The 26,119-nt window shown below is 38.8% G+C and overlaps 1 protein-coding gene across 1 annotated transcript in view; it reads right to left on the reverse strand.

The window, feature by feature from the left end:
• trpn1 (transient receptor potential cation channel, subfamily N, member 1) overlaps positions 1 to 26,119 on the reverse strand; it is a 54,677-nt gene that overhangs the window by 9,688 nt on the left and 18,870 nt on the right. Inside the window, exons 7-22 of the mRNA XM_056244080.1 lie at positions 24,812 to 24,913; positions 21,797 to 21,898; positions 21,264 to 21,362; positions 20,831 to 21,031; positions 17,889 to 17,990; positions 17,719 to 17,817; positions 17,011 to 17,139; positions 15,890 to 16,018; positions 13,338 to 13,454; positions 12,224 to 12,322; positions 10,791 to 10,991; positions 5,550 to 5,648; positions 2,798 to 3,004; positions 1,797 to 1,898; positions 1,022 to 1,120; positions 777 to 929 (exon numbers count right to left, since the gene is read on the reverse strand). Of these exons, the coding sequence (XP_056100055.1) occupies positions 777 to 929; positions 1,022 to 1,120; positions 1,797 to 1,898; positions 2,798 to 3,004; positions 5,550 to 5,648; positions 10,791 to 10,991; positions 12,224 to 12,322; positions 13,338 to 13,454; positions 15,890 to 16,018; positions 17,011 to 17,139; positions 17,719 to 17,817; positions 17,889 to 17,990; positions 20,831 to 21,031; positions 21,264 to 21,362; positions 21,797 to 21,898; positions 24,812 to 24,913 (2,040 nt within the window). The remainder of the gene's footprint in view (positions 1 to 776; positions 930 to 1,021; positions 1,121 to 1,796; positions 1,899 to 2,797; positions 3,005 to 5,549; positions 5,649 to 10,790; positions 10,992 to 12,223; positions 12,323 to 13,337; positions 13,455 to 15,889; positions 16,019 to 17,010; positions 17,140 to 17,718; positions 17,818 to 17,888; positions 17,991 to 20,830; positions 21,032 to 21,263; positions 21,363 to 21,796; positions 21,899 to 24,811; positions 24,914 to 26,119) is intronic.

The following is a 26,119-nucleotide window of genomic DNA, read 5'->3' on the forward strand; positions in this document are numbered from 1 at the left end:
CATGCATGCACACAGACAGGCATGCATGCACACACACACACACACACGCGCACGCACACAACGCACGCATACACACCCACCCCCACACACACACGAACACAGACACAAAATACTGTACATTACTGACTTCAAATGTTAGTAAACAGTAAATTGTCCTTAAAACAGGACATATTTGCTTAAGAAGGAAAATTACCTTGTTTTGAAAGAATATATCTTGAATAATTTTTACTTCCTTTACTTAGCATATAAACCATGAAAAAGTGTATTTACGCAGATTGTTAAATATAACAAATGCATTACAAAGGAATACTATTGCAGATTTTTATTATTATTAATTTTTAAAAGATTATAAAATTATGAAAAAATATAAATATATAATAGATGTATTAATTAAAATATTAATAAATATTATATAATATATTATATAATAATAGTAAATTATAAAATATGTATAATAATATTTATTTTTAATAATATACTGTTATACTGAATGCAGAGCCTACTCAGAATAAACTTGACTGTGTAAATATGTATTAATTCATTAATTTATAATTACGCACAAATACTGTAGGGATAACTTAAAAGTGTATAGAAATTGACAAATTATTTCATGGAAATGAGCCCACTTTTTTAAAAAAGTGTAATACATTAAAGTATGTTGTATTTTCTAATAGCATTTTCTGTGTGAGCATTTTCTGTCCGGCTGCTTTGAAACATAATACACTGTGAAAAGCGCTGAATAAATAAACGTATTGAATTGAGTGAAACGGTGTCACCTCAGCTAAAGTCTGTTCACGTCTCTTCCCGTCATCTTTGCCGCTGTTGTTTGGGAATTCGCTGCGTATCGTGGCCGGGACTTTAGTCAGGATTTCCCTCACAAAGTCCACCTGACCGAAGCGGGCCGCCACGTGCAGAGCAGTTAACCCCGTCTACACACACACACACACACGGTTCTCACTTTAACACAACACTTTTGTTCTGTAAGGTTTATAAGCAGAGGTCATGTGTTCATATGAAGCACCTTGGAGCTTTGTATCTTCAGTGAGACGCTTCCTTTCAGCACCTCCAGAATATGAGTGTGTCCATTCTTGGCTGCCAAATGAATGGCCGTCATGCCCTCCTGCAAGGGTCAAAGGTCAGGGGAATTATTAATGTTCTTTATTAAAGGGGTGGTTGATTATGATTTCACTTTTTTAACTTTAGTTAGTGTGTAATGTTGCTGTTTGAGGACAAACAACATCTGCAAAGCTACAACGCTCAAAGTTCAAAGCAAAGGAAGACATTTTCTTGTAAAGAAATTGCTTTTTAAGGACTACAACAAACGGCTGGTAGGGACTACACGAGCTTCCTAAAATTTACATAAACCCCGCCCCCGGGAACACGATTTATAGATTATCATGACAGAATATGCTAATCAATGACACATACGCTACATAAATTCATCAACTAACCATTCAGAAATGTTGTCTACTTCTTATTGAGTCTCTCCATCTTTGTCTGACACATAAAAGGCTAAAAGTTGAAAAATTTTCAGGACACAAGCTCTTGAAGCTCCGCCCCCTTTGCTGGGAGCAGCAGCTCATTTGCATTTAAAGGGACGGACACAAAAACTGTGCGTTTTTGCTCACACTCAAAAAGTGACAATTTTAAAATGCTATATACACATATCTGTGGGGTATTTTGAGCTAAAACTTCACACACTCTGGGGACATCAGAGACTTATTTCACATCTTGTGAAAAGGGCATTATATCACCCCTTTAAACTTCTCAAGTCTTTAGCTGTTTGTGGGACTCACCAGATCCTCGTCCGTCACTGAAGCTCCGGCCTCCAGAAGCACCTTCAGCACCTCCGTGTGTCCGCCAGCGGCCGCCAGATGCAGCGGACACACGCCGTTAGCCTGCGCAGAGTTAGCTTGAGTTAGGAAGAGCAGAAGATATACAGGGTAACTATAGTCAACTAAGACATGAAATAAAATAAAACATTAAACGAGCATTAAACGAAACATGAAATAAAACAAACATTAACTGAAATAATACAACATATTAAAACAATAGAATTTTTTTTTAGCTAGTTGCCAAGGCAACATTCTTCATTTTAATTTAGTTCAACTTGATGTATTACAGTCACTAAAACTGAAATAAAAATTAATAAACACTATATAGACATATTAAAAAAAATTATAAAACCATGAAAAATATTCATTACTTGAAATAAAATGAGTGGTAACTGAAAAAATATTTTAAAAAATAAACTGAAAATAAACTAAAAACAAATACTATATAGACATATTTTGAAAATAATAACAATAAAATAAATGTTGTTAACTGAATGTTAACTGAAATGAAATATTAAAAAACTTAAACGTATTTATTTTAGCTAGCTGCCAAGGAAACAATTCTTATTTGAATTTAGTTTAACTTGGTGTACTAAAATGAATAAAACTGTAATAAAATGAATAAACACTATATAAACATAAAAAAAACTAAAACCATAAAAAAACATTTTTGTTACTTGAAATAAAATATGTTAACTGAAATAAAATATAAAAAAAACTTTAACTTATTTTATTTCAGCCAGTTTCCAACGTTTTAGTTGTACTAAATGAAAATTTGAAATAAAGCACTATATAGCTTAAAAAAAAAAAAAATCACACTAACTTGGCAATTGGAAAATACAAAAATAAAATCTACATCAAAACGTTTTGTGTGTCTGTGTGTGTGTTTTAATAGTATCTCAATGATACTAAAATAATAAAACATAAAATTATGTAATTTGCCCTTTAACCCTTGACCTGACCTTGTTGTTGAGTGCGAGCGGTCCTCCTGGGTTGAACATGAGCAGTTCTCTGATGACGGCCGCACTGCCTTTAGCCGCAGCGATGTGTGCGCAGGTCGCACCCTCCATGTTAGCTAGTGTGGCTAATCCAGGCCTGTGCCTCAGAAACAGCTTCACCACCTCAGAGTGATCGCTCTCCGCCGCCAGATGCAGAGGAGTCTGTCCGTGCTGAAACACAAGCAGAACAGCACTAAACCAGCGACTATCTGTCAGCTACTGGAGACTGGAGGAATATGGGAAGCCAAATTTCCATAACATATAAAAACTTATTTTAAGAGTATATTTATCAAATATCATTAACACTTTACTATAAGGTTCACTAGTTAACATTCATTGTTTGTTCATGTTAGTTCACAGTGCATTAACTAATGATAAGGATTTTAATAAAGTATTATTAAATTATGAAATTAACATTAACAAAGATTAATAAATGCTGTAGAAGTGCAGTTCATTATTAGTTCATGCTAACTAATGTAGTTAACTAATGTTAACTAATGAACCGTATTGTAAAGTGACTTTACAGTAAGGTTCATTAGTTAACATTAATGTATTAACTAACACGAACTAACAATGAGTAATACATTTGTTACTGTATTTATTAATCTTTGTTAATGTTAGTTAATAAAAATACAGCTATTCATTGTTTGTTCATGTTAGTGAACAGTGCATTAACTAATGTTAACAAATACAACCTTTGATTTAAAAAATGTATTAGTAAATGCTGAAATTAATATTAACTAAGATTAATAAATACAAGTATTGTTCATTCTTAGTTCATGTTAACTAAGATAGTTAACTAATGTTAACTAATGAACCTTATTGTAAAATGTTACCCAAATATCTTATACTACCTTTACACAGCAAAAAGGTGCATCTGAAGTAGCATGAAAAGGTGCATTTACATGACAATAGCAGAACAAATATGAAATTATGAATATATATTCATGAATTGATGAATCAAAATATGCATAATTGTTTTTTCATGCTATTTAAAAGTGCATTAACTTATGTTAAGTTACCTTTTTATGCTAAAATTGTATTAGTAAATGCTGAAATTTGCATTAACTAATGATGTAAGTGTTGTTCATTGTTAGTTAATGCTAACTAATGTTAAAAATGAAACCTTATTGTAAAGTGTTTATTGCTTTGGTTATATTGTTTATTAATGTAATAGCACTAACTATGTACCGTAAATATAATACAATATAATAAATCAGAATAAATTAATTTGGAGCAGTTGTAGAGTCTACATAGAATAAATACAGTAGATAAATGAAAAAATAATTTAGAGTTACATTTCAATTATATATGAGTTAGGGATGCACGATATAGGATTTTGGCCGATATTCGATATGCCGATATTTTCAAACTCATTTTGCCCGATGCCGATACCGATATATTTGTATTTTTTTTAAGTGCAAAAAAAGCTTATTAAAGCTTCTATTAATGTTCTCAGTCAAGAGCAGTGAGTGATTTCCTCTGTGTTTTGTTGTTTTATTAACATTAACGGGATAGTTCTCCCAAAAATTTAAATTGTCATCATTTACTCTCTCAAGTTTCTTTCTTCTGTTGAAATTATAAAAGTTATTTGGAAGAATGTGGCTAACCAAACAGTTGCTGTACTCCAGTGACTTCCATAGTATATTTAAGCACAAGAAAGAAATGAATCCAGGTTTGAAACAACATTAGATAGACAGAATTTTTATTTCTGGGTGCAGTATCTCTTTAAAGACAAGCGGCAGAATATTATTACTGTCTCTTTAAGAACTGCACGCGAGTAACGCGAGTTACGCGACGCGTCTAATATACACGCATTTGACAAGCAGATTTTCTCTGTTTGCTTTCACTTTAGACATAACCAACTTTGTTTATGTAAACCTTGTGTGTATTTGACAGTATCAGCGCAATAAGACTGGAAAGATTAGTCCAGTATGCAGGCGCTGTGACAGGCTTTAGTTCCTGTGAGCGTCGGGTGTAACGCGCTCAGAAAAGCGGATGTTAGAACAGCGCATCAGCACGTGAATGACATGTTTAACCAGCAAGACTTTGACGCACATGCAAACAATGAACTTTTGTGAATTGCGGTGTCCCGTGAGTGTAACTCTACCTCTGCGTTTACATGTGATGTGATGTGAATGTACGTCGCGTTGTACAGTATGTTGAGATGAAGGCGCCAGAATTGAACTGATAGAATGCACGATACTATGATTTTTCTTCAAAAGCAGATAGTGGAGACATTTTTATCGTCCACGATCAAAAACCGTGAGACGCACACCCCTAGTTGGATGTTTAAGTTGCTGGCGCTCATGCTTCGTTCACGGTCGTCACGTGCGCATAGGAAACACGCCACCCTATCGGCAAGACTCATCGGCAGAAATATTCATATCGGCCGATGCCGATGATGGTCATTTTAAGCTTTTATCGGCCGATACCGATGTTGTCCCGATATCATCGTGCATCCCTAATATGAGTTATATTAAGTTCACTACAAATATTTAACTGCAAATAAAGCAAAAAAACTGACAAGATGACAGAAAAAAAATCTGGTTAATCTAAGCTTTAATCTAAGTCAATTTTTGAAGTTAGATACATGAAAAAAGGGTCAAATCGTAATATTGGTGGATTTGAGGGTGGAAACGTGATGCAAGATTAACTTACTACATTCTTTATTGCAAGTGTCAATGTTTCCGTGTCATATTTACATGTCACTCACGATATCTGCGGCAGTGATGTCAGCTTTCAGGTTTAATAAGCTGCTGCAAACGTCCAGCTGCCCGCCGACGGCTGCTAAATGAAGAGGCGTCTGCTTTCTCTGAGGACAAGACACATCCAGTTGAGTTTCTCCGGCTCTGAGGCCCCATCCACACTACTGCGTTTTAGTTTAGAAATGGAGAATTAAAACGAATACGATCTCCGTCCACACCAGCGGTTTAGCTGCGTATTAGAATTGATCTCCGTCCACATTAAAACGGATGAAAACGCGGATCACGTGACCATTCACCAACACTGGGCATGCGCGTGCCGGTGTAAACAGGACACAGATTGACTATATATGAACATAGTCAAGGTCAATAGTCAATAGTCAAGGAGTTTACATCTCGCAATTCTGACTTTTATTTCTCAGAATTGCGAGATATAAAGTCAGAATTGCGTGATATAAAGTCAGAATTGCGAGATATAAAGTCAGAATTGCGAGATATAAAGTCAGAATTGCGAGATATAAAGACAGAGTTGCGAGATATAAAGTCAGAATTGATTGATATAAAGTCAGAATTGCGAGATATAAAGTCAGAATTGCGAGATATAAAGTCAGAATTGATTGATATAAAGTCGCAATTGCGTGCTATAAAGTCAGAATTGCGTGTTATAAAGTCAGAATTGCGAGATATAAAGTCAGAACTGCGAGATATAAAGTCAGAACTGCGAGATATAAAGTCAGAATTGCGAGATATAAAGTCAGAATTGCGAGATATAAAGTCAGAACTGCGAGATAAAGTCAGAATTGCGAGATATAAAGTCAGAATTGCGAGATATAAAGTCAGAATTGCGTGATATAAAGTCAGAATTGATTGATATAAAGTCGCAATTGCGTGTTATAAAGTCAGAATTGCGAGATATAAAGTCAGAATTGCGAGATATAAAGCGAGATATAAAGTCAGAATTGATTGATATAAAGTCGCAATTGCGTGTTATAAAGTCAGAATTGCGAGATATAAAGTCAGAATTGCGTGATATAAAGTCGCAATTGCGTGTTGTAAAGTCAGAATTGTGAGATATAAACTATTCTACGAAGCAACGAAAGAGAAAACAGCCCGAGGGTCCTCCGAGAGGCGGGATGGAAGATGGGCCCACAAGGACGGACCAAAAGGCAACGACAGGATCGAACAACGACAACGAGAAAATCCTCTGGAAGTGTGCGTGTGGATGGGAGAAGGTGACGTCAAGCAGGGGACTGCGTATCCATCAAGGGAAGATGAAGTGTATGAAGCAGGTAGACCAGCAACCTCGCACTGCTCAGGAAGCAGGTCAGACGACAGGGTCCAGAAGCCGGAAAGCCGTGCAACCACAGTGCTGCAGGACCCATTGGTGCTGAGTCTCCGGAAGTGGCAGAAGGAAACCCCATGATGGAGAAGGTACCCTGCAAACACGAGGACACCAGCCCACCAGAGGCACACCCGACAAAGCCAGTAACAAAGCAGCCAGGTAGGCGCGGAAAGATCAAATGGCCAAAAGCAAATAACCGGGTGGCGTGGCAGAGTCTGGATGCTGACGTGAGCCAACTGTTGGAGGTGGCACTGAGAGGTAGCGTCGAGAGCAAACTGAACATCATTGGGGACATCATCTTTGAGGTATGCAGAGAGAGGTTTGGCGAGGTCAGTAAGAAAGAGCCCGCAGCCCCAGCCAAAGGAAGAAGAGAGAGAGAGAGAGATCGAACAGCTCGTTAAAGCAAGGCGCCAGCTCCGTCGGAATTGGAGGAAGGCCGCATCGCAGGAGAAGGAAGGCCTGAAGGTCCTGTGGGACGAGGTCAGACAAAACCTCGCCAGGCTGAGGAGAGTGGAGAGGATTAGAAGGAGGAGGAAGAGAAGAGAGAAAGAGAGAACCAACTTTTTCAGAGATCCCTTCAAGTATGCCCGGCAGTTGTTGGATGAGAAGAGAAGTGGCAAGTTGAACGTCAGCAAGGAGGAGCTGGAGCAATACATCAAGAGCCAGTATAGTGACGACAAACGAACATCACAGCTTGGTCCACCAGGGTATGTACCACGGCCAGCCCCCCCAACTTTACCGTTCGACAGTTCTCCACCGAAGTTGCGAGAAGTGGAGGAGGTGATCAAGAAGGCGAGGTCAGCATCAGCCCCAGGGCCGAATGGGCTTCCCTACAAGCTCTACAAGAACTGCCCGCAGGTAGTCAAGGCACTGTGGAAGCTAATGAAAACATCTTGGAGGAAGCAGCAAGTCCCAGCCGAGTGGCAGCAAGCAATCGGTGTATTTATTCCCAAGGAGCAGAACTCCCAGACCATCAGCCAGTTCAGAAGCATTGCCTTGTTGAACGTAGAGGGAAAGGTTTTCTTCTCTGTTCTGGCAAAGAGAATGACGAACTTTCTCATGGCAAATGAGTACATCGATACAGGCTGCCAAAGGCTGGAATTCCCGGCTTTCAAGGATGCATTGAGCACTCTTCTCTGATTTGGGATCAGATCCAGTGCGCCAGGAGAGAGAAGAGTGATGTGCATGTGGTATGGTTGGACCTGGCCAACGCATATGGGTCAGTTCCACACAGGTTGATTGACTTCGCCTTGGAGTTCTTCCATGTCCCGGGTGGTGTAAAGAACATCATCGCCAGATACTTCAGCAACCTGCACATGTGTTTCACGCTAGAGGACTACACAACAGGATGGCAGCAGTTAGAACGTGGAATTGCGATGGGATGCGCCATCTCCCCCATCCTGTTTGTGATGGCTTTCGAGGTAATCCTCATAGGGGCCAGGCAGGTAGTTGGAGGTATCAAATTATCATCGGGCGTGAGGTTACCACCCCTGAGGAGCTACATGGACAATGTGACAAGCATCCTGCAAACGGCTCCGTGCACTACCAGGCTTCTTAGGCGCTTTGATGAACTTCTCACATGGGCGAGGATGAAGGTCAAGGCGGAAAAATCAAGAAGCCTGTCAATAAGGAAAGGCACAGTGCAAGTGCAGGACAGCTTCGTCGTAGGAGGGGAGCCCATTCCACGGCTGGACGAAAAACCACTGCGAAGCCTGGGGAGGCTGTACACGGCAGACTTATCAGCAGATGGGAAAGATAACTAAACATCAACTCGCAGAAGGGCTGACAAAGATCGAACAAAGTCAACTGCCCGGGAAGCATAAAGTGTGGTGCTATCAGCACATCCTGTACCAACGCATACTGTGGCCCCTCAAGGTCTGCAAAATCGCTTCATCACATGTCAGCAGAATGGATAGCCTAGCCAACAACTACATCCGCAAGTGGCTAGGCTTGCCCCGATGCTTTTCAGACGCAGGTCTCTTCGGTCGGAGCGTGCTCGAGCTCCCCTTCAAATCCATCAGCCTAGGATATAAGCAGGAAAAGGCTCGCCTTGTGCTGGATCTAAAGAACTCAGCAGACCCGCTCATAAGGAGTGCGAATGTCCCCATCCGCACAGGCCGCAAATGGAAGGCGCAAGCAGAAGTGGAGCGTGCCATCTCCAGTCTGCAACACCGAGAAGTGATGGGGGCGGTCCAGACCAGTCGTGCTGGGCTGGGCTGGGGAGAAGCGCAGCAATTCTGGTCCAAAGCCACCAAGAGACAGCAGAAGACAGTGGTGGTGGACGAAATCACCAGACGAAGGAGCGTTTCCATCTGAAGGCAATATCCCAGGGCACACAAGGAGCCTGGACGAGATGGGATGCTACCATCAACGGGCGTATTACCTGGGCGGATATCTGGAGGACACCTCAATCCAGGCTCAGTTTCCTGTTAAGGGCGACCTACGACACCCTTCCATGCCCCAGGAACCTCACACTGTGGTATGGTGATGAAGTGGGCTGTCATCTGTGTGGGAGCGCCAAGGCAAGTCTCCGACACACCTTGTCGGGATGCAGAGTGGCACTGACCCAGGGACGCTTCAGGTGGCGCCATGATGCAATCCTGACGAAACTGGCCGAGACTCTGGAGGGCGGTAGGGTTGCAGCAAACCAGTCACCGGCAACAGAAGAGCATGCCCTGACAGGATTTGTAAAGCCTGGCGGTATACACCTATTGCCTGCCCAGAAGAAGATCAGCATGCTCGCACCTGGTAAAGAGTGGCAGATGCTGGCAGACCTTAGGAAACATTTGTGGGCAAAGCAGCAGTCCAGCTGCTACGTGGAGTGGGCGTAACAGGCTCAAGGCTGAAGAAAGCCACGGGGGCGCTGGGAGAGAAAGCGGAGAAAGGGAGCTACTGGCTTTGGTTGAGGAGGAAAGAGATGGGGTGGGGATCATCACCCCAGTAATGACAGCTGCAGGGGGTGGCGGGGACACGTCCCCAGCATGCCACCGGCCCCCCCGCCTGGAGATGTACTGGTCGTGGGGGCGAAACATCTATGAACGGCGGTGTCCAGCTGATGACCCTGCAGCTGTCCCAATTGGCACCGGAGGAGGTGCGTCAGGCTTGAAAGCCAGAGCAGGTAATGCCACCTCACCTGTACAACAAACTGAGGGGAAAAAAGTTAGTCTTTTTTTTCCTTAGAATTGGCCTGATAACTCGCAATTGCGAGTTTATATCTCACAATTCTGAGAAAAAAAGTCAGAATTGTGAGATAAAAAGTCTCAATTCTGTCTTTTTTTCTCGCAATTGTGACTTTATTTCTCAGAATTGCGACTTTATATCTCGCAATTGCGACTTTATTTCTCACAATTCTGAGTTCATATCTCGCAATTGTGAAATAAAAAGTCGCAATTATTATTTTATTTTTTTAATTCAGTGGCGGAAACAAGCTTCCATAAGTTATAGCATTGTAAAATGCAGAATTTACTTGCACAACAACTGCTAGCAAAGACATCAAAGTCAGTAACGCTTGTAATTCGTTATCCATGTTGCAGTCACTACCGTAACTGGTAGTCCAGGCTGTTGTTGTATGTTTTCTTCCGGGAACGGGTCATGTGATGGGTGACTGACGAATCAGGGAAGGATACGGCATGACTGATGACACCCAATCAGAGAGCCGAGCGTGAGCCTCTGCGTCATCGTTTCTAAAGTCCTCTGTTTTGACCCGTCTTCACTAAAACGCCCTCCGGAGATTCAAAACGCAATACGGGGTCGGCAGCGTTTCTAAACTTCTCCGTTTATGGTCTTCGTTTTTGCCGTTTTAGTCTGGACGGGAGGTGCAAACGTAGCAAAAGGTCTCCGTTTCTAAACTAAAACGTAGTAGTGTGGATGGGGCCTAAGATCACATTATCTCTGCAGAGCTGGCTCTTACCAGAGAGAGAGCGTCAACACTGGCCTGATGGGTCTCCACCAGTAACCGGACGAGCCGCGCCGACCCGCTCCGAGCACTGAGGTGAAGAGGCGTCAGGCCCAGTTTGGTCTTGGCGTTCACAAAGGCCTTATGGGACAGCAGGATATCCACAATGTCTTGATGACCTTGTTCTGCAGCCAGATGAATGGCGGCCTTCCCCTCCTGTGGATATTCCACAAAAATCACAAGTTCTTCAGGACGGAAAGTCTCAGAATAAAAGGCTATTATGTAACACAATTATTTAAAGTGCCCCTATTATGCTATTTATAGGGATTATAATTTTGTTTTGGATGTCTCTCACAGTAGGCTTACATGCATCCAAGATCAAAAACTTTTATTTTCTCATAACACACTGCAGCATCAACTCTTTTCTGAGTGTCTGAAACGTTTTGATAAGTGATTCAGTCTCTCTAAGCCCCGCCTTTCCAAGAGCCTGCTCTGATTGGTCAAAATATTGGTCAGTCTGCTGTGATTGGTTGATTGCTTCCAGCAGAATCCAAAAGCACATTATATCTGAATTTCAGCTCTTCCTCAGCACTCGATACACAGTGATACGAACAGTAACGATGGCTCGGTTTTACAGTATCAATCTAATCAAAGTGGATTTGCTTTGGTAGCAGAAAACGGCGTCTTCTCGACATGAACAACTCGAACCAAACTCTTCCAGTCTCTGATACAACTACAGTGTTTGAAGGCGGGGCAAAGCAGACGCTGTTCACCAGTAGCCAATGAAAACCATAGACTGATATTATGCAAATTTAGCAGGAAGTAAGACTGAAATTACTGACGACTCGTTTCAGGCAGTTCAGAATCGCTTCTTTCTTTTGGGAGAAAATAACTTTATTTGTTGTGCACTTCGATCTTTGAAACAGAGCTTTATTAAAACAGCTTTATTACACACTACATGAAAGATAATGTCCAAAAAACCATAACGGGGCACTTTAAACTCTGCATGTTTCTTATTAAATACTACACTAGCAAATCAATACTATTATTACTAATGTTATTTCTAAAACATGTTTTTTTTATATTTCTTTGAAGTTTTTTGGAGTAGCATGCACAAAAAAAAAAAAAAAAAAGGACAATAAACTTGTAAGGTTTAAGTCATTTCAACTTAAATTGCATTAAACTAACTTAAAAAAAGAGTTGAATTTTGTATAACTTAAAAAAAGTTAAAGCAATGTAAAAACATGTTTCATAGCTTATTAATCTTTTTTTTTTACAGTGTGGGTTAATACAGCAATTATTCAGTATCATATTACCATCTGTACTAAAATAATAAAAATATCTTTATTTAATCTTAATACATACTATAATAGTATATAAACAACACTAAAGTAACACTGATCCAGACGAGTCAGTAATAAGCTTGAGTGATTAATCATCTTTCTGACCTCATCAAACACGTCCACTCTGGCGTTGTTTTGCAGCAGGACCCTCACGACCTCTGTGTGACCCTGATCTGCGGCCAACAACAGCGGAGACCAGCCGCTCTGTGTCACACACACAACATATGCACAAGCACATCAATACACAAGCTCAACTTCAACTACACCAAACTGTTTACAGTGAAGCTACTGTACCCAACGGACAGAAAACATGTTATTACCAGTTATTAAATAAAACTTTTTTCGTTAATTTCAAAACTATTATTCGGTCACTGGAAGAAGACTCAATGATGTGCAACTGTTTTTAAGTGTTGTAATTTTATATTTGTTGTTGATTTGTAATTTTGTGACTGTAACTGCTGTCCATTCTTGGCCAGGACACTCCTGTGAAAGAGATTTTTAATCTCAGAGAGACTATCCTGGTTAAATAAAGGTAAAACAAAATTAAAATTAAAATAAAGTTAAAATGAAACAAAATAAAATGTTATTATTAGATGAAAAATATGTTGCCCTGCCAACTAACTGAAATAAGTTAAACCACTTGAATTACTGACTGGAAATAAATAAAACTGAATTAAAACTAAAACAAAATTAAAATTAAAATGAAACCTAAAAAAATAATTAAATACAAATAAATGAAAATATTTAAAAGTGACAAAAGCAACATAATTACTAAAAATTTAAATTTAATTTAAATGAAAATATAAAAATAAAACCTTATCCAAAATAGTAATAAAACTTATAATAGTATATAAGAAAATAACACAAGCAAAACCATTTTATTCGTTTTTTGAGGAATTTCCCCCCAATTTTTTTCTGCTGAACACAAAAAAAGATATTTATGAAGAATCTCAGTGATTGGACCCCATTGACTTTCATAGTATTTTTTCCCACACTATGGAAGTCAATGGGGTCCACCAACTGTTTGCTTACCCATATTACTCAAAATATCTTCTTTTGTGTTCAGCAGAAGAAAGAAACTCATACAGGTTTGGAACAACTTATGGCTGAGTAAATTATGACAGAATTTTAATTTTTGAGTGGGCTTTGCTTTTAATAAAGCGCCAGATCACTCTGAGATCTTTCTGAGATGTGGAGCAGATCTCATGTTGGTTCGTACCTTGGTGTGTTTGTTGATGGCAGTCTGGAGCTGGCTGGTGGGGACGTGACTGAGCATCTCCTGAAGAGCGGCAGTATTTCCCACCCTGGCGCTGTAATGAAGAGGCGTCTCTCCACTCTAGTAAAGCAACATGTTCAGAATACTAGCATACTGAATACTGATCAGATTGGTGTGTTCTCAAACACACATTGGGCTCTATCACACACCCGGTGCAATGCAGTGCCAGACGCGACACAAGGTTTTTTTGCAAGTTTCAGCCTGACGCAGTTTTCATTTTCACGTCCTGCGCCACATTGTTAAAATAGCAAATGCATTTGCGTTTATCTGTGCGCGCATGAGGTGCTGGTCTGAAAACCAGGTGTGTGTTCAGGCGCAGTGTTGGCGCGTTGCTATTTTGAGGAACTGAAATAGACTGAGCCATTGACCAACTGAAACTTGGTCTAAAGTCAATGGTGCAATATTTTTTTTTTTTGTTTATTTAAAGAGCGTGTTAGTAATGTGCGTCTATAGGCGGGTCCACAACGCACTTGCACTCTGCTTATTACACACACACTCTGCTTATTACACACACTCTGCTTATTACACACACACTCTGCTTATTACACACACACTCTGCTTATTACACACACACTCTGCTTATTACACACACACTCTGCTTATTACACACACACTCTGCTTATTACACACACTCTGCTTATTACACACACACTGTGCTTATTACACACACACTCTGCTTATTACACACACTCTGCTTATTATACACACTCTGCTTATTACACACACTCTGCTTATTACACACACACTCTGCTTATTACACACACTCTGCTTATTATACACACACTCTGCTTATTACACACACTCTCTGCTTATTACACACACACTCTGCTTATTACACACACTCTGACGGGCACACAAACATGCCAAATATTAAAAATAAAAGGATTACACTGTAAAAGATGAATATTGTGTACATAAAGATATGGTGTAATCCGGCTAGTCCTGTAGATGCTCTGCTAGCGCTTTAACCTCGCGCACGAGCGGATCCTTTCCCTCTGGAGACGCGTTCAGTCTTTCCTTGCAAATTCCACCATGTAAATAGCGAATCCGCCATGGGAATGGGAGATGAGACTCTGATTGGTTTATTGCACGTTAGTGTTGTCACGATACTAGAATTTCTAACTTGATACGATACCTTGAAAAATATCGATATTCGATACCATTTTCGATACCACAGAGAAAAAAATTGCCACAATATTAAGGGGGTATTTTTGTATTTAAAGCTAAATATAACAAGTCTAGAACATGACAATGAGGTATATTTTACACGACCAAAAATGTCCCGAGTTCTATTTGTTAATATTTTTTAATTGGACCAGAGCTTACATGATCCGTTGTATTTTTATTACCTACTGTTATCAAAGATTAAAATATACTGTAACAAAAAAGCACTTAACAGTATCAAATTGGAGGATAGAGAGTCAGTAATGTATAATAATAAAATTAAACATTCAATTTTCAGTTCAAGGCATGTCATTATTGAACTCAGAGATGCCATTGTCTAGCTGTTTAGTTTAATTAATATCTGTGTAATCAAATTGATGATAATCACTAATGAAGGAAAATTGCAGAATTAAATAATAATTTTTAAATAAAGTTAAATAGGCACCAGTTAATTTACATTTGACCACAGTTACAATATTTACTTGTCTAAGATTCCTCAGTCAGATTATGTTAACTTTAAGAAAACGGTGAAAATACTAGACAACACAGACTCATATCAACAACAATACTAGGCCATCTTGGTTAATGTTTCAGAAAAGTTAAAATGAGAAGACATTTACAGTGTTTCTTTTAGGATTTTTTTAGCAGTGGGGGCAGGCCTGTCCAAACAACAAACACCCCTGATGCTGAGCATATGCTGCTAAATAGTAGCCTACCCCTGGAGCCTGTTCCTTAAGTCTGTTTTCACCTATAAAATAATTTTAAAAAATGAGTGATGTTAGGGATTATTGATAGTCAAACAATCTTTTGGGTGCCCGCAGCCCGCTCACAGTGTGAAGCGCGTGTCCGCGCTTTTCTCCGACATGCCCGCTCGCGGTGTTCTTTATCAATCAACCAAAGCCGGTCGCGGGGGCGCCACCCTCGCAATCTTTCCATTCACTTCATTTTTGGTATTTAACCAGAGCGAATGAGACGAGTGCGTCACGTGTGGTGTTTGTCAACGTGCCTTTTGAGAGAAGTGAAAGTGACCGCTCGGCTAGTATCGATACTTCGGGAAATTAGTATTGGTACCGTTCAGATATTTCAGTATCTAAATTTTCAGTAGATACATTTTTGACAACACTATTGCACGTTACGCCCAAAACACACCCATTACTCATTCAGAGAGACAACCCTATTAGACCATGCGCCGGGACCGCCGACCATTTTTCCCATCGTCAATCTAGCAAAAGTGGATTCGGACTCGCCCTAAGTGCACTTGCGCCGTGCGCTTTAGACCATGCGCTTTGATTGTTAAAATAGGGCCCATTATGTGACTGGCCGACACACACCTGTCGGGTGACGGCAGTGATGTCAGCATGATGCTCCATCAGGGTCTTGATGATGCAGATGTCCTCATCTGTCCGATGCACCGAGTCCCTCCTGAGCTGAGCTGCCAGGTGCAGTGGCGTCTCACCGATCTGTAGGGGGCGCCAAAACACGCACAAGTGCATGTATGGCATAATTTGGCAAATATCCACTTATTATCAAAACTCATACCATTATAAAAGAGTCAAGCACAGGATCAGGTCTCCTCTCACAGCTGATCCAGAGCTTCAGTCCTGATGTTTCACTAACATCTACTGACCCACAAAACACTGATGATCTGGACCAGAACAATACTCAAGCAAACCAGATTCAACCGTTACCAAACTAAACACAACTACATCCCTTATTGAGAAACACAAACACAACAACAGATTAAAAACCAATGTTAAAAGACAGGTGGATGGATTAATTCTCTATGTGAGGTTTATCTACATGCACTGTTATATAATCTAATAATTATTGTCTCTGATCTTTTGTTGTTTGTCTATTAAAGTCAATTTAAAGGGTTAGTTCACCCAAAAATGAAAATGATGTCATTAATGACTCTCCCTCATGTCGGTCCAAGCCCGTCAGACCTCCGTTCATCTTCAGAACACAGTTTACGATATTTTAGATTTAGTCCGAGAGCTTTCTGTCCCTCCATTGTAAATGTATGTACGGTATACTGTCCTTGTCCAGAAAGGAAATAAAGACATCATCAAAGTAGTCCATGTGACATCAGTGGGTTAGTTAGAGTGTTTTGAAGCATCGAAAATACATTTTGCTCCAAAAATAACAAAAACTACGACTTTATTCAGCATTGTATTGTCTTCCGGTTCTGTTGTGGATCCGCGTTCAGTGACGCTGCTGACGTAAGACTAACACTGATGTCACATGGACTACTTTGATGATGTCTTTATTTCCTTTCTGGACAAGGACAGTATACCGTACACACATTTACAATGGAGGGACAGAAAGCTCTGGGGACATCAAAACCCTTTAAGGGTGAAACCATCACCACCACGCACAAGCAAAGCATGCCGGGTTTCATTGGTGCATTTGTAGTTTATCAAGTGATTATCATTAATTTATCTTTGAGTCTGACCTGGTTCCCTTCACGGACGCAGAGCTCCGCCTCCTGACGGCTTCTCTCATTGGTCAGAGAGTTTAAGATCTCCTCCACCACGGGACCGTGACAGTGACGCACTGCAACATGGAGAGAGTTCTCCTCAATCTGATGAAAAAATATATATATTTAAAAAAATAGCTAGATAGAACGACAGACAGACAGATAGATAGATCCTACAAGGGAAGAAAACAAAACAAAACAGGTGAAATTTAAATAAATTAAATAGAAATAATATATATATATATATTAAATCTTAGTATGGCTATATCTTGTATTTTATTAAATATATTGAGTGTGTGGGGGGGAGGATGAATTAAATTTCTAAAAAATAAAATATGTAAGCACTGAATATATACAGTATATACCTTTAATATCAGCTTTGTGTTTTAGAAATTAAATTCAACATTTTATTATTAAAATATAATTTTATTATATAATAATAGTTTATCATTTGACGGTTTGTCATTAATGTTAATATATACAAACTCATTAGAAAATGTTACCAAAGAAAAATATTACTAATAGATACTTTTTATGATTCTATATTATTAATGAGGTTGTATGTATTAACATTATTTAATGCATTAGCCATCATGAACTAATACTGAACCAGTTTTTTATTATATAAAATATTTTGTTTAATTTTTGCTTGCAGTATCTCTCCAGGAATGTTTGGTACCGTACCTTTGATTTCCATATGACGTCCCCGCCCTCCTGGATCAGCGCTCGCATCATCTCCAGAGCGCCGTGACGCGCGGCTACATGCATAGCGGTCTCTCCGTTCTGATAAAAGAGGAAAACACTGTCAGTGCCATTACAGAGCATCCAGTATAACTGTGTGACCCAGTGACGACCTCCTGCTCTGCGTTCACATCCGCGCCGCTCTTCAGAAGCATCTCCGCCGCTCTTACGCCGTCCTTCACTCTCGCTGCGATGTGCAGAGGGGTTTCCTGCGCCTGTGTACACACACACACACACACACGAACCAAGGGTTTGCTTTCGTTCCCTGTAGATCCAACGTACACACCAACTACTTTCCTTCATTTTAGGCAAAACCATTGTTTTTTCATGCACTGATACATTTCTTGATTTTTAGATCATTAGTTAACCCTCTGGGGACCAGAAACGTGCCGGCGCGTTTTGCTAGTTTTTTTTCACATAGCAGAAAAATAGACTTAAAGTACTACCATCATTTCTGTTCATATAGAGCTAAGAAATATGAGAAAATAATCTGTTAAATGTCTACTTTTTTATGTGCCCACATACAATCGAAATAAAATATTGTGCTTTTGTAAAATAAAGAAAATAAACAGGGTGTGCGTTCTGCCTCTCGGTCACCGTGAACTTTTTTTCTGGAGCACGTCTCTAATCTTCAACACAACTCAGCTAATACTATTCACCCAGCCATAAGCAATATATCTTTTAAATCATTTGAGTTTGTACTTTTAAATGATCCGATTCAAAACTAAAATTAATATTCTCCGTTTATGTCATCTATATAAAAAGAGAGACGTGTCAGCCCGTCTCATTATCGTTCTCTCAGCTGATTATCTCTGGTAATGTGACACGCCCACGGAGAGCACGCGCTATTCAAACGCAAATATGTGAAGCAACACATTGAGACGCGTTAACGCCCATAAACTCTGAAAACACACATTATTTTTTAGTCAGATTAATCTACTGTCGTCTTGCGCGGCTATATGAGGAACAATCCTGGGACAATTTACCACAGAACAAGTGCTGGTTTATTTTCACTTCGAGGAGGAGCAACAGATTCAGCTGAGAAGTAAGTGTTTTATGCAAGTGCTTTGTTCTAATCGCGATATAGAATAACGTTAGTGTCTGTAAACGGAAAAATAGCATACTGTTTAAATGTGAATCATGTTTGTGTGTGTGTGTGAATGAATGAATGAATGAATGAACGCACAGATACGTACTGTTACAGACTAAATAAAAGACAACATTTCGTTGACTAGTTTTGGATAAAGTTTTTACTCTAAAATAGACATCAAACAAGCTTTTGTTAGGAGTTTCTGCTCATATGTTAAATATATAGTATGTTTTGTCAATAAACTAATCAACTAAGATGTTATAGTGTTTGTTCAAGCTATATCAAAATAATGAATCCTCAACTTTGAAATATGTATGATCAAACTAAGACATTTATGGAAAAAGACCATTTTCTTTTCAAGATGTTTCCAACTCTAACTTTGAACTGAAATAAAACCATGTCTATATGGTGAAGGGTGTGTGATAGAAGTGTATGCACCCTGTATTTTCCTTATATAAATCCAAACAATCTAAAAGCCATTCTTTTTTAAATCTCCTCATTCTTTGTGCAAGGCTCCTGTAATGATATGGCCTGATAGCACCTAATAGGGCCATTATGGGGAGGGTCTTTGTCTTTCTCAGGTGTGAAATGCCACACATATTAATGAGAGATCACGCCTCCTGCATAAAGCTTTCTCAAACAAAACAATGTAAAATACTTTATTGACTTATCTGAATGAGTAGTCAGGATGATTCTCACATAGTTTTGGAGCAAATATTCTAGGCTATGTGATACAATTTTCAAAAGTGTTGTGAAGAAATAATCAATATGTGTTTTGTGGCCTTATTTCAGCAACTTTCATTTTTATTTTTTTTCAATAACCACGCATAAACATTATTCTCTTAAAAATACAAACATGTACATACATGTTGCTCACTTATCATGGTAGTGCCGTCTGTGCTATATAGAGTGAATTTACACCTTTGCCATTAACATGTTTATATATAACTGAAAAAAGCACAAATGTCAGTGCATGTCAAAACATCCCAAAGGCCCCAAAAACACTCTGGTCCCCAGAGGGTTAACAATAAAAAATACTTCTAAAGCATTTATTAATCTTAGTGATTAATCAGTTAATGTCAAAATGTACTAATACCACTGTCATTTTAGAATAACTGACATACTATCATGGTTTGTTACTATTTTTCATTTTCATTTTTGTTTAAACTTTAGTATTTTGCTGTGTTTTTGTCTTTTATGACTATTTTATCTTTTTCTGTTTTATTTGATTTCATTTAGTTTTAGTTATTTTAATAATAATAATACATTTTAAACTAAATGAATATGAGAATTGTTTCCTAGGCAATTAGCTGAAATAAAACAAGTTTATTTTATTAATATTATTTTTATATTTTGTTTTATTAGAGTTAATGTTTATTTTATTTCCAGTAACAACATTTTTTTCATGGTTTTAGTTGACTACTATAATTACCCAAACTTATACATTATTAAAATAAAAAGATGTATCATTCAATATCATTTAGCCTAATGAGCTAACATGAACTAGCAACAAACAGCTGCATTTTAATTAACTAATGTTAACAAAGATGAATGCATAATATACAGCACCAGGTTTATTAGACAGCGAAATTAGGAAGCAAGCTAGAGGGTATGCAAATGTATTGCTCATTGTTCATTAATGCTAATTAATGCATTCAATTTATTTTAAATTAGTTGAGATGATCCTTTTAAATAACATCTCACTGAACTATAATGGAAATTTCTGGTGTAAATGGTAACACTTTATTTTACAATGTCCTTGTTACATTTGTTACATGTACTTCCCATAGTAATAACAGTAAATTATGCATAATTACATGATGCAACTAACCCTCAACCAAATCCTAATCCTATAGTAAGTTCATGTAGTTGCTTAATATTACTCAGTACTTAAATATATAATTACACTGTAACAATGACACCTTAAAATGAAGTGTAACCATTTTTTTAAGGTGTTCTTGTTACCTTTCCTCCCCTGAGCTGCACATGTGCCCCGAATCCCAGTAACATCTGCACCACCTGTGGCTTGCAGTTCTCCACTGCGATGTGAAGAGCCGTCTGTCCATCTTTAGTGGTGGCGTCCACGTGCGCCCCCTTCTGGAGAAGAGCCTTCACTACAGCTGTGTGGCCTTTCTTAGCCGCGGCGTGAAGACACACCGCCCCTGACTGCCAAAAATTACACAACATCCAACTATGCACAATAATACATTCTATAAATACATTTAGTCACAAACAATTCAGAAAACAAGTGCTGTGTATCTAACCAAACATTTTACCCTTCAACAACCAGAGTTAAATTATGAAACAAGATTTGATCTTCAGGCCTTATAAATAACGCCGTTTGTGGTAATCAATCTACTAATCTAACCTGAGCTAGTTTCTCTGATGTGTTCAGTACCTTGTTTGGCATGTGCAACAAGACGCCTTTCCTCAGGAGCGTGAGAGCAGTCGCAGGGTGACCACATTGGGACGCGATATGCAAAAGTGTGTTGCCATCCTGTGCGGGATCATCCGGAAGAGATTCATTAGAAACATGTTCACGGATTACAACACAGGGAAATAACACATTTGGTGTGTTTAAAGAGAAACATATGCGATCTCTTTATCTCTCAGTTCTTTGTTTTCTAGACAGCAATTACATTAATGATATATTTGAAAACAAATGGAAACTTTTGCTGAAATCTCCTGCTTCTTAGATGTTTCTCCTGAGAAATAGATCCCAGTCTCGTCATATGTATCACAACATCGTCTCAAAATGCAAAAATGCAAAAATTTGCACTCAAAGTCCGCAATTACAAGTCAAAGATCTCAGTATGAACTCAAACAGTTGGACAACTATTGACTCATTTGTGTCTGTTTTTGTTTTATTTAATTTTTTTTATTATACATATGTATGTGTAAGCAATAACAAACGGTTTGAAAGCGAGTCACCTTCGTTCTGGCTAACACACATGACTTGAATTTCTCTGTGAGGATCTCGACGACATTGGTGTGTCCCTGCTCTGCTGCGATGTGTAGAGGAGATCTGTCCATCTGAGACAGAAGAGAGAGAAAGAAGTGAACAAATCAACAACAGCAACATGACAAAAACACACCTCTATCATGTATGTATGGACAGATATATGGATGTATGGGATGAATTATGGAGGATCCCTTTCCCACTCTACAGATAAAGCGTTGTTGAAAATCCGGTTCGCGCACCCTGAAGTGATAAAATAAAATTCTGTATCAAATTTATAGGCAAGACAAGTAGTTTGTTTAGGCATGGTTTGTAGGGAAATTACAAATCTGCGCACACATATTCAAACGAATATAACTATAGAATCAATCTTTAATGCACATGTGAACGCCATCCGGTCACAGGTTCGCGTTTAAAGTCTGTTTAGAGAGAACGCCGTCGTCTTAGTGGCCCCTAATGTAATAACAAATGATCATTTTGCTGGAAGTGAATCAATCAAAACCAACTTTAGCCGAAATAACATTATTCAAAATCGCTATAAAGCCAAAACAATCTCTGTTACCGTAAATTGTATGTTTATCTCTGTAAAGCTGCTTTGAAACAATCTCCATTGTTAAAAGCGCTATATAAATGAAGATGACTTGACTTGACTTGAATTGGCAGAAGAATAAATAAATAGATAGATATATGTATGGATGGATGGATAGATAGATGAATGGATGGATGTATAGATGGATGGATGAATGGATGGATGTATGTATGGTATGAATGGATGGATGGATGGGATGTATGTATGTATGGATGTATAGATGGATGTATGGATGGATGAATGGATGGATGGATGGATGGATGGATGGATGTATGAATGGATGGATGGATGTATGGATGGATGTATGGATAGATGTATGGGATTAATGGATGGATGTATGGATAGATGTATGGGATTAATGGATGGATGGATAGATGTATGGATGTATGGATGGATAAATGTATGTATGGATGAATGTATGTATGGATGAATGTATGGATGGATGTATGGATAGATGTATGTATGGATGGATGTATAGATGGATGTATGGATGGATGAATGGATGGATGTATGGATAGATGTATGGGATTAATGGATGGATGTATGGATAGATGTATGGGATTAATGGATGGATGGATAGATGTATGGATGGATGTATGGATAAATGTATGTATGGATGGATGTATGGATAGATGTATGTATGGATGGATGGATAGATGTATGGATGGATGGGATGTATGTATGGATGGATGTATAGATGGATGTATGGATGTATGGATGGATGGATGGATGGATGGATGAATGGATGTATGTATGTATGGATGGATGTATGGATAGATGTATGGGATTAATGGATGGATGTATGGATAGATGTATGGGATTAATGGATGTATGGATAAATGTATGGATGGATGGATGGATAAATGTATGTATGGATGGATGTATGGATGGATGTATGGATAGATGTATGTATGGATGGATGTATAGATGGATGTATGGATGCATGAATGGATGTATGGATGTATGTATGGATGTATGGATAGATGTATGGGATTAATGGATGGATGTATGGATAGATGTATGGGATTAATGGATGGATGGATAGATGTATGGATGGATGGATGGATAAATGTATGTATGGATGGATGTATGGATGGATGTATGGATGGATGTATGTATGGATGGATGTATAGATGGATGTATGGATGGATGAATGGATGGATGGATGTATGGATGGATGTATGGATAGATGTATGGGATTAATGGATGGATGTATGGATAGATGTATGGGATTAATGGATGGATGGATAGATGTATGGATGGATGGATGGATAAATGTATGTATGGATGGATGTATGGATGGATGTATGGATAGATGTATGGATAGATGTATGTATGGATGGATAGATGTATGGATGGATGTATGGATAGATGTATGGATGTATGGATGTATGGATAGATGTATGGATGGGTGGATGTATGGATAGATGTATGGATGGATGGATGGATGGATGGATGGATGGATAGATGTATGGATAGATTGATGTATGGATGTATGGATGGATGTATGGATGGATGTATGGATGGATAGATGTATGGATAGATTGATGTATGGATGTATGGATGGATGTATGGATAGATTGATGGATGGATGTATGGATATATGTATGGATGGATGGATGGATGGATAGATGTATGTATGGATGGATGGATGGGTAGATAGATGGATGTATGGATAGATGTATGGATGGATGTATGGATGGATAGATAGATAGATAGATAGATAGATAGATAGATAGATAGATAGATAGATAGATAGATAGATAGATAGATAGATAGATAGATAGATGGATAGATTGATGTATGGATGGATGGATGGATAGATGTATGTATGGATGGATGTATGGATGGATAGATTGATGTATGGATGTATGGATAGATGTATGGATGTATGTATGGATGGATAGATAGATGGATGTATGGATGGATAGATTGATGTATGGATGTATGTATGGATAGATGTATGTATGTATGTATGGATGGATGGATAGATGGATGGATGTATGGATGGATGAATGGATAGATGTATGGATGGATGTATGGATTGATGTATGTATGGATGTATGTATGGATGGATGGATGTATGGATGGATGTTTGGATGATGTATGGGATGAATGGGCAGAAGAATAAATTAATGGATGGATGGATTTCTGAGAGAAAATTTCTTCAAAGAAACAGCAAGTAAATAATTGAATCAAACTAAATTGTGAAGTAGAAAGATTGAAAATAGGATTTTCTTATAAACCATACTCCAATAATCTTTGTTTTATTTACTTTATTTTTTTATTTTTTTTACACTGTACAGTATTTGAGAGCTACTGTTCACTTTTGGTGATTCATATTGAGACTGATCAGTTCAATTTGTATGTTTCCTCTCTTTGTGTCTTTCTGTCTCACCTTGTCTAAGATGTTGGGACTGGCCTTGCAGAGGTGTAACAACTTCAGCATGTTCTCGTCTCCTTCCAGAGCGGCGATGTGCAGAGGAGTCTGCCACTCATTCTGTAAACAAACAAGGCATGCTGGGTAATTAGCTCAACGCCACGCTGTCGAATCCAGTTGGAGAAATCTCACAGAATGGGAAATCTGCATGTCTGCATGTCATTTCAGAACGCAGCACAACACTGACTTGTGTGTTCTGTATATTAGTAAACCTCAGTTTCTCTTTATTGGTTTCGGTGCTGTAACAAATAAAGATGAGGCACTCGGATGCTCTCTAATGAATACAGGCGTCTACTGAACGATGAATAACTGATCAGAAAGCACTTAAATATGAAGCACAATCCATCAGAGTGCTTCTTCAACTTGGGAATATTACTGTGTGATGCACATTACCTTCTACAAGTTCATATTTGCTCACTGGCCTTTAACAGGACAAACATCTTCCTCCATCCATCCAGCCTTCAAACTCAACCTTCATTCCTTTCCAAACCTCACAGAAAACGTTCCAGAAACAATCCCAGCTGTCCCGGCAGACGTTAAAGCTGACGCTCAGTGACAGTGAAGACTGGCTTCTGTCCTTAACACTTTTTCACGTGGCCTGAAGAGAAACAACCAGCTCTTCATAGCTCTAATGTTAGCATAGTGTCTCCAACAAGAAATATGAACATATGTCGAAAGGTCCCCCCCCCCCCACCAAAATAAAGATTTCAATTCAATAATAAAAAAATAAAAAAAATCAATTTAAAAAATCAACACTAAAATAACCCTGGAGAGGATTCAGTCATCTGTACTGGATGTGGCTGAACTGATCAGCAATCACACTCTCTGTCTCTGATCATCCTCACAGGATAATTGTCACGGATGTTTCTAAGGATGTTGACGGGTCTTCCGCTCCAGACGGGGGGAAGGAAGCACCATTAATATGGAGACAGAATTGGTGAGCAATCAAAAGGGGCAATAATGTCAACAAGGCCCTCGGGTACAAAATCTGCCTTTTCCTTATTCAAAATCCATTATCTCACTTCCATCCATTACCTCAATCCACATTTCTGTCACTGTCTCGAGTCTTTTCTTATCAAAGCTCTCAGTGGGATCAAATCTGTTCTTCTTTTCTGTTCCTGGCTCTCACATCTGGGTCAATTTACTGTACAATTGTGGTGGAAAATGCAGGCAAGTACACACACTGCCTTAAAGAAACCTGGAATACAGTTGCAGGAAAAAAGTATGTCTGGATTATTCAATCTAAACTAAACGCAAGTCACATCA

The sequence above is a fragment of the Rhinichthys klamathensis genome, unplaced genomic scaffold (genome assembly GCF_029890125.1).
Source record: "Rhinichthys klamathensis goyatoka isolate OS25496 unplaced genomic scaffold, OSU_Roscu_1.1 h1tg000906l_1, whole genome shotgun sequence".
In the NCBI taxonomy this organism is placed as follows: Eukaryota; Metazoa; Chordata; class Actinopteri; order Cypriniformes; family Leuciscidae; genus Rhinichthys; species Rhinichthys klamathensis.